Source organism: Chlorocebus sabaeus, chromosome 18 (assembly GCF_047675955.1).
Source record: "Chlorocebus sabaeus isolate Y175 chromosome 18, mChlSab1.0.hap1, whole genome shotgun sequence".
NCBI classification, from domain to species: domain Eukaryota; kingdom Metazoa; phylum Chordata; class Mammalia; order Primates; family Cercopithecidae; genus Chlorocebus; species Chlorocebus sabaeus.
Window position 1 is genome coordinate 58,438,582 of NC_132921.1, and position 18,387 is coordinate 58,456,968.

Consider the following 18,387-nt stretch of genomic DNA (forward strand, 5'->3'; position numbering starts at 1 on the left):
GATTCGATTACCTCCCACTATGTTCCTCCCACAACACATGGGAATTCAAGATGAGATTTGGGTGGGGACACAGCCAAACTGTATCAGCCTCTCTTTAATATTCTTGATTAAAAGGGCTTAATCATGACCTTTTGAACATTAAAGTCCATGATTATGTCGTATGATGAACTCCCCTAAGAAGATTACTGATAATAGACAGTTGATGGGGTTTCATTATATGTATTTACTTTTATTTACAGAATTTGAGGGCCAGGCATGATGACTCATGCCTATAATCCCGGCACTTTGGGAGTCTGAGTTGAGAGGACTGCTTGAGCCCAGGAGTTCAAAACCAGCCTGGGAAACAAAAGGAGACCCCCATCTCTACAAAAATTTTAAAAATTAGCCAGGCTAATGGTAGTGCACACCTGTGGTCCCAGCTACTCAGGAGGCTGAGGTAGGAAGATTACTCACTGAACTCCAGACTAGGCAATAAATAGACAGAGACCTGCTCTCTCAAATAATAATAATAATAATAATAATAATACCATAAGTATTTTAAAATAATAGTTAGAAACATTAGGTGTGACAGAGAAGGAAGGTGGTAGGGGGGGCTGCCACACAAGTTAGAAAAATAGAAAAAGATTTGACGCTTAGGCATAAGATTCAATACAGGTCAGTAAATTCAAATAGAGATCTAGAATGCTCTGCAGCTACACCAGTTCTATTTTCACACAAAGTAAGATAATGAAATCTGACCCAAAATGATTCCTCATTATTCTTTTTCCTGAATGCTATCTACCTGGCAGCCAACTTCCATAAAGAAAATTCCCCACAACCTAAGGCCACAAGGCAAGATCCCCAGGGCTCTCTGGTTGCTTTCTTTTCCCACATGAAATGACAAAAAGTAGTGATTACCACACACAGTACAGAGAACCAATCCCTGATCACTGTCTGGGCTGAGTCACTCAGTACCCCTTCATAATCTTATCCACAATGGTTGCAGTCATCATGTTTACTTTTGCACCTTATCTGACACTACAGACAAAGTCAGCAATGTATTTATCAGCCTTTCTTTCCTTCCCTCTTCACAGCAAATGCTCTCTAGAGCCTCTGGTTTTAGATGCTGAAATTATAAAATTACATAAAACAACTGCTGTGCTGCTTTTGTAACAGCAAAAGCAACCTTGAAAGTTGACCAGGCCCGGCATGGTGGCTCATACCTGTAATCCCAGCACTTTGGGAGGCCAAGGCAGGTGGATCACAAAGTCAGGAGTTCCAGACCAGCCTGGCCAACATGGTAATTTTGTAAAAATACAAAAATTAGCTGGGTGTGGTGGCGGGCGCTTGTAGTCCCAGTTACTTGGGAAGCTGAGGCAGGAGAATTGCTTGAACCCGGGAGGCGGAGGTTGCAGTGGACTGAGACTGCGCCATTGCACTCCAGCCTGGGCGAGAGAGCAAAGCTCTGTCTCAAAAAAAAAAAAAAAAAGAAAGTTGACTAAGCATAAACACTGGCTATTTTTGAAAAAAACTTTGTAATTGTGGAAGAAGGTAAAAAAAAAAAAATCCTAGTGCCTCTTGTTAGTAAATTATTAATGAGTGAGGCAAAGAAGAGTGACGGTTGAGGAGAGTGGCAAATGAGTTCCCTTCATTCAGGTTTCCTTAGAAAGATTAGAAATAATTTTCCTGCTATCAGAAAAAATCGTAAAAACCCAATTTTAGGTCATGGCTGTCTATATATGTGTGTATTTTATAACATAATTTTTTTTGAGACAGAGTCTTGCTCTGTCACCAGGCTGGAATTCAGTGGTGTGATCTTGGCTCACTCCAACCTCCACCTCTGGGTTTCAAGAAATTCTCATGCCTCAGCCTCCCAAGTAGCTGGGATTACAGGCATGCATCACCACACCCAGCTAATTTTTGTACTTTCTTAGTAGAGACAGGATTTCGCCATGTTGGCCAGGCTGGTCTCAAACTCCTGGGCTCAAGTGTTCTACCTGCCTTGACCTCCCCTCCCTATTACGTTTTGGTTTGTTTGTTTGGTTGGTGTTTTTTTTTTGAGACAGAATCTTACTCTGTTGCCCAGACTGGAGTGCAGTGGAGCAATCTGGGCCCACTGCAACCTCCACCTCCCAGGTTCAAGGGATTCTCCTACCTCAGTCTCCCAAGTAGGTGGGATTATGGGTGCCTGCCACTTCACCTGGCTAATTTTTTTTGTATTTTTAGTAGAGACGGGTTTCACCATGTTGGCCAGGCTGGTCTTAAACTCCTGACCTCAAGTGATCTGCCCACCTCAGCCTCCCAAAGTGCTGGGATTACAGGTGTAAGCCACTGTGCCCAGCCCTTAAAACACACATTTTTAAAAACTGCAAGTACTATCCTATACCTAAGCCTTCCAGCTGTATAAATGCAGTATTTGTATATATATACATATATTCACGTGAATATATGTACACATATATATATATATATACACACACTGCATTTATATATATAAAACAGGATGTCCATGAGGATTTTGAAAAAATGGTTAAAACCTATAATGACCAGCAGTGGTGGCTCATACCTGTAGTTCCCAGCACTTTGGGGAGGCAGAGGTATGTGGATAGCTTGAGCCAGGAGTCCAAGACCAGCCTAGGCAACATAGCAAAACCCCGTCTCTACAAAAAAAATACAAAGAGTAGCCCCCCAGTAACACATACAACTATAAATGCATGTACTTGTCTCTTGTTTTCAAAATATTGAAATAAAACCAGAGTAACTTCCCAACATGATTTTTTAAAATAAATTCTTCATTGGAATGTGAATTTAATCATTTTTTTTTCTCTTACATGTGAAATTGTAAAACTAAACGCTTATAGAAGCTGTTTTAGATGATTTCAACAAGGAAACTTCTCAGAAATTCATGTTTCAAATATCAGATATATAATTTCAGTATGCTTTTCAATATGTTTTGGGGATTGATTTATAATTTAATTAAAAAGGTATTTTATGGGATGCATGCTGCAAATTATTTTGGAACACACGACACAAGAAGTTTCACATCTCTGTTTTATAAAACCATTGTCCAAGATGGTGACAATCAAATATATCTTTGAGTTTTAACTTTTCACATAAAATTCAAATACAATGAAATTCACTCTTTTAAAGTGTACAAATCAGCAGTTTTTAGTATATTCATGTATAAGTTTTTATGTGGTCATGTTTTCTTAACTATATACTGAAAAGTGGAATTGCTGGGTCAAATGGCAATTGTATGTTTAACTTTTTGAGGAATGCCAAACTGTTTTCTGAAGCAGCTGCACTGTTTTATTCTCACATAAAAGGCAATGTTACAAGGGTTCCAATTTCTTCACATCCCTGCTAACATTGGTTATTTTGTTTATTGTTATGATTATAATACCCATGCTAGTGGGTGTGAAGTGGTATCTCACCATGGTTTTGATTTGGATTTCCCCAATAAATAACTTTTCATGAGTTTGTTGGCTATGAAATAGGAGCACCAAGAAACCCCCATAAATTAAAGCAAGAAAGTTTGACAGATATATTTATGAACGAGTTATTACCACATAGATCTATACCAATGGCTCACCCTGTTATCCAATCTATTGCCAGATTCTAATTTTGCCTCCTAAACATTTTTTAAATCTATCAACATATTTTCAACTCCATTGCCATTATCCTAGTCTAAACTAGGATAATGTTGCTATAACATTCACATATAAGTTTTTATGCGGACACGCTTTCAATTCTCTTGACTACATAATGAAGAGTGGAATTGCTGTATTTCTGCAATAGCCTCTTATCCACTTTTGTTACTTTTCAATCCATTCTCTACCTAGCAGCCAGAGGTAACTTTCTAAAATACAAATCTGATTGTGTCACTCTTCTGCGAGGTCGCAGTGAGCAGACATTGTGCCACTGCACTCCAGCCTGGGTGACAGAGTGAGACTGTCTCAAAAAAATAAAAAGAAATTGAGTAGCTGTGACAAACCATACAGCTCACAAAGCCAAAAATATTTATATCTGGATGTTTACAGAAAACATTTGCCAATCCCTGGTTTATGCTTCTTGACTATATCCAGAGTTCTGTCTTGTTTCTCCCTAAGTAGTCTCTCAGTACCAACCCATGGCCTGCTTAGATATGCGTGCTAAGTCTTACATCCTCAGTAACTTCCCAGTCCTACGGGATGATTTGTTCTGTCCTGCTGTCTGCCTAGCAGGACAATAGGAAAGACAAATGCAAAGACGACATTTGCAAACAAGGGTCATCAATGACAGCCACCTAATTCCTTCATAAGCTTTGCACAACTTGGTAGAGAAGAGAGATAACTTGCCCAAGCTTGCAAGGCTAGTAAAAAGCAGACACAGGATTCAAACCCAAGTCAGATTTCAGAGACCTGGCTCTTAACTATTATACTATATTGTCTCCCTACAGGAGGCTATGAACTTGGTAACTCCAGTGTCAACTTAGAATTCTGGGTACTGGCTGGGCCTGATGGCTCACGCCTGTAATCCCAGCACTTTGGGAGGCCGAGGAGGGTAGATCACCTGAGGTCAGAAGTTTGAGACCAGCCTGGCCAGCATGATTAATCCCCGTCTCTACTAAAAATGCAAAAATTAGCCGGGCATGGTGGTATGCTGCTGTAATCCCAGCTACTTGGGAGGTTGAGGTGGGAGAATTTTTGAATCCAGTAGGCAAAGGCTACAGTGAGCCAAGATGGTGCCACTGCACTCCAGCCTGGGCGACAGGGTGAGACCCCATCTTAAAAAAGAATTCTAGGTACTGTTAAAATCCTCAGAAATAGCTTATCTCAAATACAAGGTATGACTTTATCAAATCCTTATCATATACTAAGCACCACGTCATATACTTAATCCCCATAACTAACCTAGACAGGGAGGAATTATAACCCACATTTTTACAAATTAGAAAATTAAGGGCAGGCTGGGCACGGTGGCTCACACCTGTAATCCCAGCACTTTGGGAGGCCAAGGTGGGTAGATCACCTAAGGTCAAGAGTTCGAGACCAGCCCGAACAACAAGATGAAACCCCATCTCTACTAAAAACACAAAAATTAGCTGGGTGTGGTGGCAGGCACCTGTAGTCCCAGCTACTCAAGAATTGCTTGAACCTGGGAGGCAGAGGTTGCAGTGAGCCGAAATTGTGCTACTGCACTCCAGCCTGGGCAACAGAGAGACAGACTCCATCTCAAAAAAAAAAAAAAAAAAAAAGGAAATTAAGGGCAAAAAGAAAGCTGAAGTTCCCTGATAAATCCACAGACAAGTATACTAGTGGGATGGTGATAAAGTGTTGAAATTTACAGACTAGGTCCTAAGACATGTAAAACTGTAAACTTCTCTGTCTGTATTTGAACCAAACTCGATAACAAACACTCATCTTTCTATTGCTGGGAGAAAAAATGTTAGTTTCAGATTACTCAGTCACTTCAGGTACAAAATGTAAACAAATATATTCAATTTTATTAGTCATCAGGGAAATACAAATTAAAACCACAAAGTGATGCCATTACACACCACACAGCATGACGAAAATGAAAATGGTAATGCCAAATGTACATGTGTGGCAACTAGAACTCTCATTCATTTACTGGCAGACGTGTAAACTGGTATAATGATTTTGGAAAACTGCTTGGCAGAATGAGGGATGTCCTGGAGCCGGCTTGTACTAGCTCACAGAAGCAACTGTTAAATTTTTAGCTATTTTGTAAGCCAACTGAATTCACTTTGGCAGCTTGAAACTGGAGAGAATGGGAGTATTTACACATGGAAACTTGTCAAACATTACAAATCAGCACCTAGCCCAGCACACACCTGGGCAGAATATACCAAAGCTCCACATACACATATCCTAATGCCCAGCAAATTCATTCCTGGGTATAAACCCTATAGAAATGTGTACATATGTTCACCAACAGCCATGTACAGAAATGTTGATAGCAGCACTAATTGTAATAGCTTCAAACTGGAAACCCAAATATCCATAAATAGAATTGGTAAAAAAAAAAATTGTCACATTCATTTGATGGAATACCATGCAGTGATAAGAATGAAAGAATTAGGCCAGGCACAGGTTGGTGTCACACTTGTAATCCCAGTGCTCTGGCAGCCTGAGGCAGAAGGATTGCCTGATGATTGGGGCTAAAGAAAGAAGGATTGGGGCTAAAGTAAGCTATGATCGTGCCACTGCACTCCAGCCTGGGTGACAGAGTGACTCTCCAACTCTTAAAACAACAAAGAACAAATGAAAGAACTTTCGCTACACACAACAACCCAGATGAGTTTCACAAACAAAATGTTAGAAAAGGAGTCAAAATAAAGGTACTATATAATTCCACTTACTTAACGGGTAAAACAGACCAAACTCATCTCTGGTATCAGAAATTAGGGTAGTGGTTACTTGGCAGGGAGGAGAACAGATAATGACCAGTAGAGACACAAGGGGATTGTGAGGTGTTGGTGTCCTTTGTCAATCTACGTGCTGACTATGTAGTTGTGTTTACTTTGTGAATATTTATCAGTAAAAAGTTCAATCTGGCCAGGCATGGTGGCTCACGCCTGTAATCCCAGCACTTTGGAAGGCCAAAACAGGCAAATCACTTGAGCTCAGGAGATAAGAGACCAGCCTGGGCAACACAATGAAACCCCATCTCTACAAAACATAGAAAAATTCGCCTGGTGTGGTGGCGTGCACCTGTAGTCCCAGTTACTTGGGATGTTGAGGTGGGAGGATTGCTTGAGCCAGGGACGTCAAGGCTGCAGTGAGCCATGATCCGGCCACCGCACTCTAGCCTGGGCAACAGAGCAAGATCCTGTCTCAAAAAAAAAAAGTTCAATTTAAAAAAACTATTCACTTCCATAACTGGACATCCATAAGCAAAAAACAAAACAAAACAAAAAAACTTTGACTTTAATCTCACACCTTATGTAAAAACTAAAATGGAAAATAGATCTAAATGAAAAACATAAAATGATATAACTTTAAAAACAGAAGAAAATCTACACCTAAGGTTAGGAAAAGTCCTTAGACGTTGGATCAAAAAGAATGATCCAAAAAAGAGGAAAAAAAAAGATAATTAGATCACATCAAAATTAACAACTTTACTCTGCAAAATACACTAAGAGAATGAAAAGACAAGCCACAGACTGGGAGAAAATATTTGGAAATCATTTATCTGACAAAGGAATTGTAATCAAACTACATTTCCTGGTTTTGAAATTTTACTATAGTTATGTTACTGTTAGGGGAGGCTCAGTGATGGGTACACAGGACCTACAACTTTTATAACTTCTTGTGAGGCTACAATTATTTCAAGGCAAAAGGTTATTTTATTTTATTTTTTGGGATGGAGTTTCGCTCTTGTTGCCAGGCTGGAAATGGCATGATCTTGGCTCACTGCAACCTCCGCCTCCCGGGTTCAAGTGATTCTCCTGCCTCAGCCCCCTTGGAGTAGCTGGGATTACAGGTGCCCAACACCACATCCAGCTAATTTTTTTTGTATTTTTAATAGAGACAGGTTTGACCGTGTTGGTCAGGCTGGTCTCGACCTCCTGACCTTAAGTGATCAGCCTGCCTCAGCCACCCAAAGTGCTGGGATTACAGGGGTGAGACACTGCCTGGCCAAAAAGGTTATTTCTTTTAGAAAGAATCTTGGGAGTTATCAAGCAAACTGCCTATTTTTTCCCATCTTTGGCTAGTATTAAGTATATTCCAACACAGTGTTAATGGAGCAATCACTGATAACACTTTCCTGAAGGACAATCTGACTCAACTAATCAAAAGCTATTAAAATGTACAAACCTTGACCAAGAAATTCTGTATCTAGGAGCTTTTCCTAAAGAAATAATAAAATATATATACAAAAATCTGCAAATGATGTAGTTTTTCACAGTTGTTTATAGCAGTGAAAAGTTAAAAAAAATTTAAAAATTGGAAATAAGTGGAGGACTAGTTAGTATAATAGGAAATACTGAGAAGACAGAATACAATGCAGCCATAAGAAATGTAAGCCATAGAAGAATATTTATTGACATGGAAAATGTTAACAATATACTTCTATATGAAATATGTAGGCTACAAAACAGTATATACAGTTTAATACCATTTTTATGGAAAGAAAAATAGCTATATAAAATCATGCATAAGAAAAAATAATGTAAGGATGTACATATCAAATATTAATAATAATGCCTATCTCTGGATAGTGGAATCAGAGGTGATTATGTAATTTTCCCAAAAAATTTTCCTGTCCTTCAAACAGTATATGCTTCATGCTATTATTTCTTGGTTGTAATTAGTTTGATATAATTCTCTTCAGAAAGGCTCTGTTTCATCATATATACCTCAAAGCATACTTTTGATGCACCTTCTGCAATTCCCATCTAAAAAGTAGTTAATACTTGCTTTTATATTCTGGCATACGCAGACTATTTGTAATTAATACACTATAAAATATGTCAAAGCAGGCCAGGCATGGTAGCTCACACCTATAATTCCAACACCTTGGCAGGAAGATCGCTTGAGGCCAGGAGTTCAAGACAGCCTAGGCAACATGGTAAGACCCTATCTTTACAAAAAATTTTAAAAATTAGCCAGGTGTGATAGCACATGCCTGTAATCCCAGCTACTTGAAAGGCTGGAAGGTCAAGGCTACAGTGAGCCATGATCATGCCACTGCACTCCAGCCTCAGATCTAGACAGAGCAAGATCTCATCTCTAAAAAAAAAATTTTAAATAAAGCAAAATATGCCATAGCATAGATCTGATTGTAGAAAATTATTATACGAAGAACTGAAAAATCTCCTAATCAAGACAAAAATTTTAAATAGAGGAAAAAAATACTATCTATCATTAGTTCAAGTTTCCATTGAGAGTAGAGTGTGAAATAGCTCTGAGTTCAGAACTGGAGAATTTTGCATCTCTCCCTCTTACCAGTCAATTGACTTTAGGTAAAGAATACTAGAGTTTTTTAGTTAGTAAAATATAGTTAACAATTCTGTATAAAGGAGCAAAAATAACTTTCTCATTGTTTTCTATCTCCCTTCATAGGTCTGACATGTTGAAATTATGAAATTATTTAATGTTGACAGTTTTTAACACCTTTAATTACGTAAAATAATTAACTTTTTAAAGTATTTTAACAGTTAAAACACAAAACATACTTTTCATGGAACCTGAGGTTTAAGTGTTCCAAACACAAAAAGGTCATTCTCTGATGACTCTTGATAACATACAACATAAAATATAGTTATAACAAATATCATTTAGAATTTATATTTCAGAATCCATCCTGGTGTAAAGTTATTTACTATAACCTTACTAAAAATACCAACAGTAAGGATGTTGAATCTTTTAAAGGTAAAACATCAAAGAGAAAAAGACCTGTTTGTCCAATTCTCTGTGCTTTCCATGCTCTAGCACCATCCCAAAGTTGCCTCCTAACTTCTGTTGCCTCCCTGGGAAGGGAAGTCCAGGCAAATCTGTGATCAGTTAATAACTTTTAACAACTGTTTGCCATTACATCTGAAAGCGAGCAGTTAATCACTTATTGTCATAGCTCAAAGGTAAATCTCATTGTCTAAATGCCTAGAGGTAACTGGAAGATGAAAGAAACATAAAGGTTTGATGAATAGAGGGAAAAAAATGGGTGGGAGGGTTGTTTCTGTTTTTCCAATGAAAAGGTTTGCTCCTTCTCTCTGCAAAATCTTGGAACTGAGAAAGCTATCTGGAGTGCAGATGGGAAGCATGCATCAAACTGATGTAACTACACCACACACTCCGCCCTATGCCAGGGTCATTCTGCCCCCTCTATCCCACTCTACAAACGTCCCATTCTCCACAGCCTAGCTCCTACCATAGTTCTAATTCCTCAGTGAAGATCACAAGAAAGGTACTTCCAGGTTGTTACAAGAAATGAGAATGTTACACCACATTTCTGGGGTGGAAGGAGACTACTGACACTCCATATTTATTGCCTACAAGAATTAAACAAAAAAAGCAGAGACTAGAAAATCACTTTCTGAAATTTCACAATCACTAATTTGCAACAGAAATTGAGGCACAATATTTATGCTAACAAATATGTTGGATGAATTATCACCTCAGCACATAACTGCAGATGGATACTCCTGGATTTTCATTTAATCCATTACTCAATGATGAACACTATAAAATGAAAGGTGACATACTTATGAACAAGAAGAAACTCTCCAAGATCAATCATAAATGAGCTCCTATTCCAGTACGCCATAAAGAGCAGTAAAAGGCAATATTCATTTAACACTACAAGAATCTCGATGACAAGAAATCAGGTATTTATATTCCTCTAGAGACACTTCTTCTCCACCTAACAAAGGCACTTGACATGCACTGAAATGGACAGTTAATTCAGGTACTGCCCTGGGCAACTGTTACCTTCCTAAAATTAGATGAAGTGGTGATTAAGTTCAAATTAGTTCTCCCAAATAAGCCTGAAACACACATGAATAGATCATAAGTTCTCTATTTTTGGCAGATGATATAACCAAAGAAGAAAAGCTAATGTTGGTATCCATGCTGAATTGGCTGACTTGAGCAGTCAAGGATACACTCTCTGCACAATATATTCCTTGATGACTACGGAATGTATATATAATTATAGGCAAATTAACCTTTCCTATAGTTTCAGGTATTAATGTTCATTCTTCTTCTTGTCTTTTCTTACTTTTTTGTTCTTTCCCAAAGACTTAGATGACTCCTCCTGAAAAAGACACAAATCAGTGCAGCATCTCTCCATTTACATAAAGACTAAAACTTAAATCTAATCACTTAGAAAATATTTATACATATATATTCTACATATATTCATACACATATGTATGTATGTATATATGTTATAGTGAGGGTATAATCACTTTCATATGTGTTTTACAGGGTACTTTCACTTATAGGCTAATTTTAAACAATCAAGAATAATCAAGGAAACCTATTTATCTAGTAGATTTATGTTTGAATAATTTCAATATTATTTCATCTATTGTCCCACTTTCCCACGTAAGGCAGTAAAATTTAAATAAGGCAGATATGAACATACCTAAAATATGAAACAAAATAAACTCAAAGTATAAAGGGAAGAGGGCCAGGCACGGTGGCTCATGCCTATAATCCCAGCACTTTGGAAGGCTGAGATGGGCGGTTCACGAGGTCAGGAGATTGAGACCATCCTGGCTAACATGGTGAAACCCCATCTCTACTAAAAACACAAAAAAATTATCCAGGCGTGGTGGCGGGAGCCTGTAGTCCCAGCTACTCAGGAGGCTGAGGCAGGAGAATGGCATCAACCCAGGAGGCGGAGCTTGCAGTGAGCTGAGATCGTGCCACTATACTCCAGCCTGGGCGACACAGCGAGACTCCGTCTCAAAAAAAAAAAAAAAAGGAAAAAGAAAGCATCTAAAGGTATGCCGGTGGAGGGGGAGATGTTTTGACACTAACAGAGAATTTCAGAATTTTATAGATGTTTAAAGAACATCTAGTCTGATACGATATCAGCTACAACCACTCTGGGGCTCAATTTTAGGGGTGGAACCGAGTTGGTCTTAAAAGGTTTTTCTAATTATAAAATTTTATGAACCTATGAAATCAAGGTGCGAAGGGATGAAGTGATCTGTCCAAAGTCACATGACTGGCCAGACACACTGTTTAGAGTCTAAGTCTCCAGGTTCTTAGTCCAAAGGTTTTATCAATTCACCACCCACATTCTGATTCATTCTTTTCTGTCTTTTTAAAAAATTCCCAGGCAGTGATAAGAAATTCTCTAGATATAGTATGAGGAGCCACTTACAGGTGAATTTGTGTAGTTCTTTTCCACTAGTATGTTTCTGGCACAGTTGTTGATATGTTTAAAGCGATCTGGTCCTAGTAGAATCCCTCCATACCAGCGTGATACTACCACCATGACATTCTTCACATTCAAAATCTGTTATTTTTTGGAAGCATAATTAGATACACAGACAGACATGTACAAATATGAGTTTTACAAAAGGAGAAAAAAATAACCCATATATAAAATTGCACATAAAATTTCCCAGTGACTTTAATGGTAGAGTCATATGAGTAGGCACTGAGTGAGATTACTAACAATTCAGGCAGTGAAATGAAAGAACAGAAGGGAATCTGGAAAACCATCACTTGTGTGTTTCACAAATGTCCTCGAATTCCCAAATTTGGGGCAACTGGACAGAGTGAAGGGGAGACCATGCAGGTAGGATTCTAGTTCCTGGTGACTTCAACCAGAACAGCTAAATTTAGGCAGCATTTTACCACTAGGCCAAATAACAACAACAACAAACACCCTGCTTCTGAACAAAGCTACAGGGGCTGCATGAGGCATCAATCCCTGGTGCTACTAGTAAGGTTTTCATCAGTTGAGATCTAGATCAGTCTCGCTCTGTCACCCAGGCTAGAGTGCAGTGGGGCAATCTTGGCTCACTGCAACCTCTGCCTCCTGGGCTCAAGTGATCCTCCCACCTCAGCCTCCCAAGTAGCTGGGACCTACAGGTGCATGCACCACCATGCCCGGCTAATTTTTGTGTTTTTTTGGTAGAGACAGGGTTTCACCATGTTGCCCAGGCTGGTTTTGAACTCCTGGGCTCAAGTGATCTCCCCGCCTCGGCTTCCCAAAGTGCTAGGATTACAGGCGTAAGCCACCATGCCTGGCTGTCTTCATCAGTTTGACATCTGTCAAATGCTGCCCTTAATGTGAAGCCGGCCAGTTTACAGCCTGCCTCACAAACACAGTTCCTATTCAAGGGAAAGGCCTTGTTAGAAAATTAACCTTCACATACAAGAGCAGAAAAAATCAAGTAACTACCTTAGGAAAAAAACAATCCAATCTTAAAATTAATAAACAATAAATGATCACCAGACAGATGAAGAAAATCCAGCAGCATGAAAGAGAAAGGACAAGATAAACAAACTAAAATGGACCAGGAAAAATTTTTTTAGGGGTGAGAACATCTTAAAAAAGAAACTCTAATTAATATAATCAGAGAAATTTTAGAAGATATTGGAGCCATAAAACAGAACAGGATATTCTTAAAAAGGAAAAACAGAAAGCAAGAAAGAACTCTTAAAAATTAAATATATGATTGCTAAAAAAAATTTTAAATTCAACAGAAATTTTGGACAACAGTCAAGAAAATGTCTCAGAATATAAAGACAATGAGATGGACAACTTAATTAAAAAAAAAAAAATTCTGGATCTATCCAGAAGTTCCAGTATGCAACTAACAGGAGTTCCATAAAGAAAGAATAGAAAAAAAAACAAAGAGAAGGAAATTGTCAAAAAAAACAAAGAGTTTTCCCAAAGTTGAAGACACTCTTCTACTGTCTATGTCTTGAAAGCATAGCACTTCTTATTAATTATTTGCTTTCTGTCCCACATCCACTGGTTCAAATTTTCATTCAATAATATTTTAACATCAACTACTAATTAAATCAAATATATCTTATATTACATAGTTCAACTGACTTAGCTATTACTAAATGGAGCTCTGTTTTATTGAGAAATTTTATGGCTTGTACAGAACAGGACTGATAGTTTAACTTACACCTACCTCCATGAGATGAAGAAGACGCCCACCAGCTGCTGTTTCCCCATCATCCTCACAATCCTGTAAGAAGGTCTGTTTATCCTCACAATATATTCTGCAAATACATGTAACAGCATTACACTTTGAACCTAAAATATTGTAATAAAAGTTATTCCTCAATATTTGTGATCATTTAGATTACTGCCAAAATTGGCATATTCATTTTTTTAAATCCTTCTTGAAATATGTATTATATTAGATATATTTTCACTGATGGCTTACTATCCAGTATTGTTTGCCTTTTTATATACTTGGGAAAGCTAGGAATCAAAGGCATCTCCTTTATATCAGAAATGTTGCTATTATGTGAATTTATACATGTGACATTCCCCTTACTTCATTTATCCTTGAAGCTGCCAAGAGCAATCACTGAAAAACATTTATTGAGAATATACTGTATAGAAGCAACAGGTACTATGACATATTATAAAAGAAGTAAGTGGCATGCATCTTTCTTCAAAGAGCCTTAAGATGTAGTGAAACAAAAAGCATATAAAAAAAGATGAAGGCAACAAAACCAACATAAGGTAATATTTTATACTTTCATCTTATTGCAGCCATCAAGCATTTCTCTATTTTCTTCTAAGAATGCAAAGATTTAAATTTTCCTCTGGATGGTTATTAATATTAGAGACAAATCATGGTATTTTTATTCATTTAAACTATCTAGAAAGTTATATTTGAAATAATAATGTAGGCCTACAATACAGTAAAATGAGCTTGGCAAATAAGTGCTAGAGATTGAAAAAAAAAAAAAACAGTGTCAGTTACAGTATGCCATCTGGTGGATTTCTTAGGGCCCTACAACGGTATCATGTGGAACTGGGCAAATGTTTTAAAGACATCTTCCCAGCTCTGGCCATAAAAAGCTGTAAACTTTTAATGTAAATACCAAAAGCTATAAAAGCCATCTACACACCTAAGTCAATTATGTTACCTTACAGCCATCACATTCATTCATTCACTCATCCTTCCTTCCCTCCATCCATCCATCCACTCAATATTTACTGACCACCTACTATGAACATTAAAGTTAAAATACTATGAGTGCCTTTTTTCTTTTTTCACATAGCTTAGATACAAGATTGTTGAAGCTGTAGCCACAGCCACGGAGGAGTCAAATAAAGAAAACAAATGAAATTGGATTATCAAATTTAGCTTTATCACTTAACTATGGGATCTTGAAAAGCTAACCTTTTTACAGTGGTAGAATTGCTAACTAATCAGAGTTAATTTACATAAAGTTTTGGCACAGAGTAGGCACTCAAAAAACATGTAGAATAAATGAACATTACAATTTTTACAGCCCATTCGAATGACTGAGAGTAGTCTAATTCCTCATTTTCCTATTGAAGGTCATAACTGATTAAGAAAACATTAAAATTCTGTCCAGTGATACTCTATTAAGAGGGGAATTACATAACAAATAATTGTTTGTAAAGAGATGTGAAATTAGTAATATTAAGAACTCACCTATTCAAAATGATGAGTTTTTGAGTTTCAATTTCAGATAGCCTAGATTCTACAAATAGTCTCAATCACATTTTAAATTTATAACAAGTCCCTATGTCCTGATTTATTTCAGGCCTAAACTATGTTCTTTTAAAGTCTTACAAATTTGCGCATTTTTTCAAATGCCCTTCATCTCTTCACTTACAAGTCAGCAAAGATGCACATAAAAACCTGAATTCTCAAAGCCGAAACTCATGTCGTAAAAGAAATACTCTTACTTCACTGCTTACGGGAGCATAAATTGGTTTTAAAAACCTTTGGGCTCACGCCTGTAAATCCTAACACTTTGGGAGGCCGAGGTGGGCAGAACACTTGAACTCAGGAGTTTGAGGCCAGCCTGGGCAACATGGCAGAACCCTGTCTCTACAAAAAATATAAAAATTATGCCGGGCATGGTGGCTCGCGCCTATAGTCCTAGTTAGCTTTGGAGGCTGAGGTGGGAGGATTGCTTGAGCCAAGATCGCACCTCTGTACTCCAGCCTGGGCAACAGAGGGAGACCCTGTCTCAAAAACCAAACCAAAACAAAACGAAACCTTTGTAAGAAATTTGGCTACATATCAAGAGTTTCAAAATTGCTCACACTTTTTGAAAATTCTACTTCTAAGAATTCTTTCTTCCTTTTATTATATTCCCATTTCATTTCAAAAAAGGATCTCAAGCAACCAGAACCCATCCTGAGAAAATAACCTAAAAAGTATACAGAGATGTTCCCTGGATCACTCTTTATAATGGTGAAAAATATGAAAAACTAAGAGGAAATGGATGGTTAAATAAACTGTAGTATGGCACCTCAAATATTATCCAGCCACTAAACAGTATTTATCAAGCAGTTATAACACCATGAAAAAGTGCTTTTGTTTAATTAAGAAAAAAACAGGATACAAGGGTAAAGCATTGGGAAAAAATAAACTTTGCATAGAAAAAACAAAACAAAAACCAAAATATTGTCAGTTACATTTGATGGCATAAAATGCCAGATTTTTCCCTTCAGTTCTTTTCTTTTCTGCAGTTTCCAAGTATTCTACATGTCTATTACTATTACGATGGAAAAAATACGTAATAGTTATTATTTTCTAAAATCATGCATCATTTCCCTCTATTTTTTACAAATTGCGTATACTAAAACTTGTGACGATTACTCACCTGTAGGCATAGATGTTGTGGGTGGCACTAGCTATTTTCTTATTCTCATACAATTTGGAAAGAACCATTTTCACCTTAAAAACAGCAATAATATAAATAAGTACGCTTTTCATATTTGCTTTGTAAATAAATGCTAGAAAAATACCTTAAAGTACGCTGTATTTAAATAGCCACTCAAAGAGTCTACTATACTCTGAAAAAGTCATTTCCAAAGTTTCCTTCTCATTTTAGGGGCAGAAACTGGTACTCATAATTGATATAAAAATGACAGACCTGGTATTTTTGAGCACTAATTATCAACAAATATTTCGGTACTACTATGTCAAAGGGATAATTTGTTCCCCGTGTAGGGAATTTTAAATGTATTATGTAAAACTTGTAAAAACTAGCTCTGAAATCTACCAAATGTATACATCCAATGTAGCAGGTGTACAATAATGGTATGTTCCAAATGTTATAAAACCACAGCTTTCTCTGGGAGTCAAGTAAGGTTCATAGAGGAGGTCACATAAGCCAGGTCTTGTGGCAGTTCTTCTGTATCAAAAGGAAAGATGGGACAGGAAGAAGACATTCCACAGAGAGAATAGGGTTATATGCAAATACAGGGACTGGGTGACCAAATTTAGCAAATAAAAATACAGGACATCCAGTTAAATCTGAATTTCAGATAAATGACTTGTAATTTTTTTACTATAAGTACGTCCCATGCAATAATGTTTACCTGAAATTCAAATTTAACTAGGTATTCTGTATTTTATCTGGCAACCCTAGCAGGAACAAAAAAGAGAAAAGTTCAGGAAGCTTTACACAGCTTAACTTAGAGTATGAATGAGATGACAGAATGTGTCATGAATGATAAGCTAGGGCCATATTACAAAGGATCTGTGTAGTAAGTTTAGATGTTCCCTCGTAGACATTGGAAATCAGCACATATTACATGTGCGAAACGCGGATAAGAGAAAGAACAGTGATACATGGTCAGATTTTTCAGGAATGTTGTAACGTCAAGAAGTATGGAAGAAACATTGGTGGCAGGGAAGACTGAGGTAGAGTTGGGGACACCAATTTGGATCACAAATTGTGCAATCTTCTGTTTATCATTTTATAATCTTTCAGGTTCTCAAATTCTGATCAATAAAATAGACAATGACCTCTAAAACTGGTTTCAGCTCTCACAAATTATAATGCTGTAAATCTAAGTGACTATGATCAGAAACAGAAAGAGGATCCAGAATGAACAAATTCAGAATTAGAATGTCTCAGGAGGACCCTGGGAAGAAGATTTGACCAAGGGCCAGGGACAAAATAGGATTCCTGAGAGAAAAGACCAGAAGTCCGCACCAAAAGTTGTGATCTTGACCACAGATCAATGCAGAAAAGAACTTCCTCTTTCAGAGAGTGAAAGAGCCTGGTACAAAGAGCTGTATCCCTGAAGGCCAGGGCTTTAAAGAGCTTCAAGAGTAGAGTAGCTGCAAAGACCAAAGGAAGAGACTCATGCCTAAAACTTGTGGTAAATAAGACTTTTTTAAAAATGTAACTTTACAAGTAGTATTGAAATTGCCTCATACATCAATAAGGTAAGCTGAGGTACATTATAGAAGCAAGAAAGAAGAAAAGGATTCTGCCGAAAGGAGAATAAGAAAGACAAAGACCTAGGAATAGTTTATGGCTGAAACCTCTCCCATTTATATCCATGGGTGGAAATAAGGTCACTTAAGATCAAGAAGCACAAAGGAAAGTAAGTCAGGTAGGGAGGACTGGGTTTAGCCAGTCTGTCCACTGTCCCCTTTGTTGAATAACAACAGAGGAATGGATTTCGTTTCACAGAACTCCCATTCGACAGGACAAATAATTCTTTTCGACAAGATATTAAGCATCACAATTTTCTATAACACAATGAGTGTTTCTTATTTAAAGATTCATTAGAGGGTTAACCCCTAATCAGAGTTTAGATACAATTTTGAAAGCAGTGACAGGCCTGGCTAGGTGGCTTATGCCTGTGATCCCAATACTTTGGATTGGGAGGCTGAGGCAGGAGGGCTGATTGAGTCCAGATTGAGACCAGCCTGGGCAACAAGGAGAGACACCATCTCAAAAAAAA

General features: G+C 37.5%; 2 protein-coding genes across 5 annotated transcripts in view; both read right to left on the bottom strand.

The window, feature by feature from the left end:
- Positions 1–10,740, bottom strand: part of HRH4 (histamine receptor H4) — a 39,392-nt gene extending 28,652 nt beyond the window's left edge. Inside the window, exon 1 of the mRNA XM_073006414.1 lies at positions 10,705–10,740. The gene's annotated coding sequence lies outside the window, so the exon portion shown is untranslated. The remainder of the gene's footprint in view (positions 1–10,704) is intronic.
- The window catches only part of IMPACT (impact RWD domain protein), a 41,617-nt gene that overhangs the window by 3,022 nt on the left and 20,208 nt on the right, over positions 1–18,387 (bottom strand). For 2 of the 4 annotated variants that reach the window (XM_007974420.3, XM_007974423.3), the window contains exons 8-12: positions 16,287–16,360; positions 13,595–13,685; positions 11,821–11,955; positions 10,705–10,740; positions 8,006–10,166 (exon numbers count right to left, since the gene is read on the bottom strand). In XM_007974420.3, the coding sequence (XP_007972611.3) occupies positions 10,098–10,166; positions 10,705–10,740; positions 11,821–11,955; positions 13,595–13,685; positions 16,287–16,360 (405 nt within the window). In that variant the 3' untranslated portion in view covers positions 8,006–10,097. Of the gene's footprint in view, positions 1–8,005; positions 10,741–11,820; positions 11,956–13,594; positions 13,686–16,286; positions 16,361–18,387 lie in introns of those variants that run through there. The other 2 variants (XM_073006415.1, XM_007974421.3) reach the window with 2 other exon arrangements.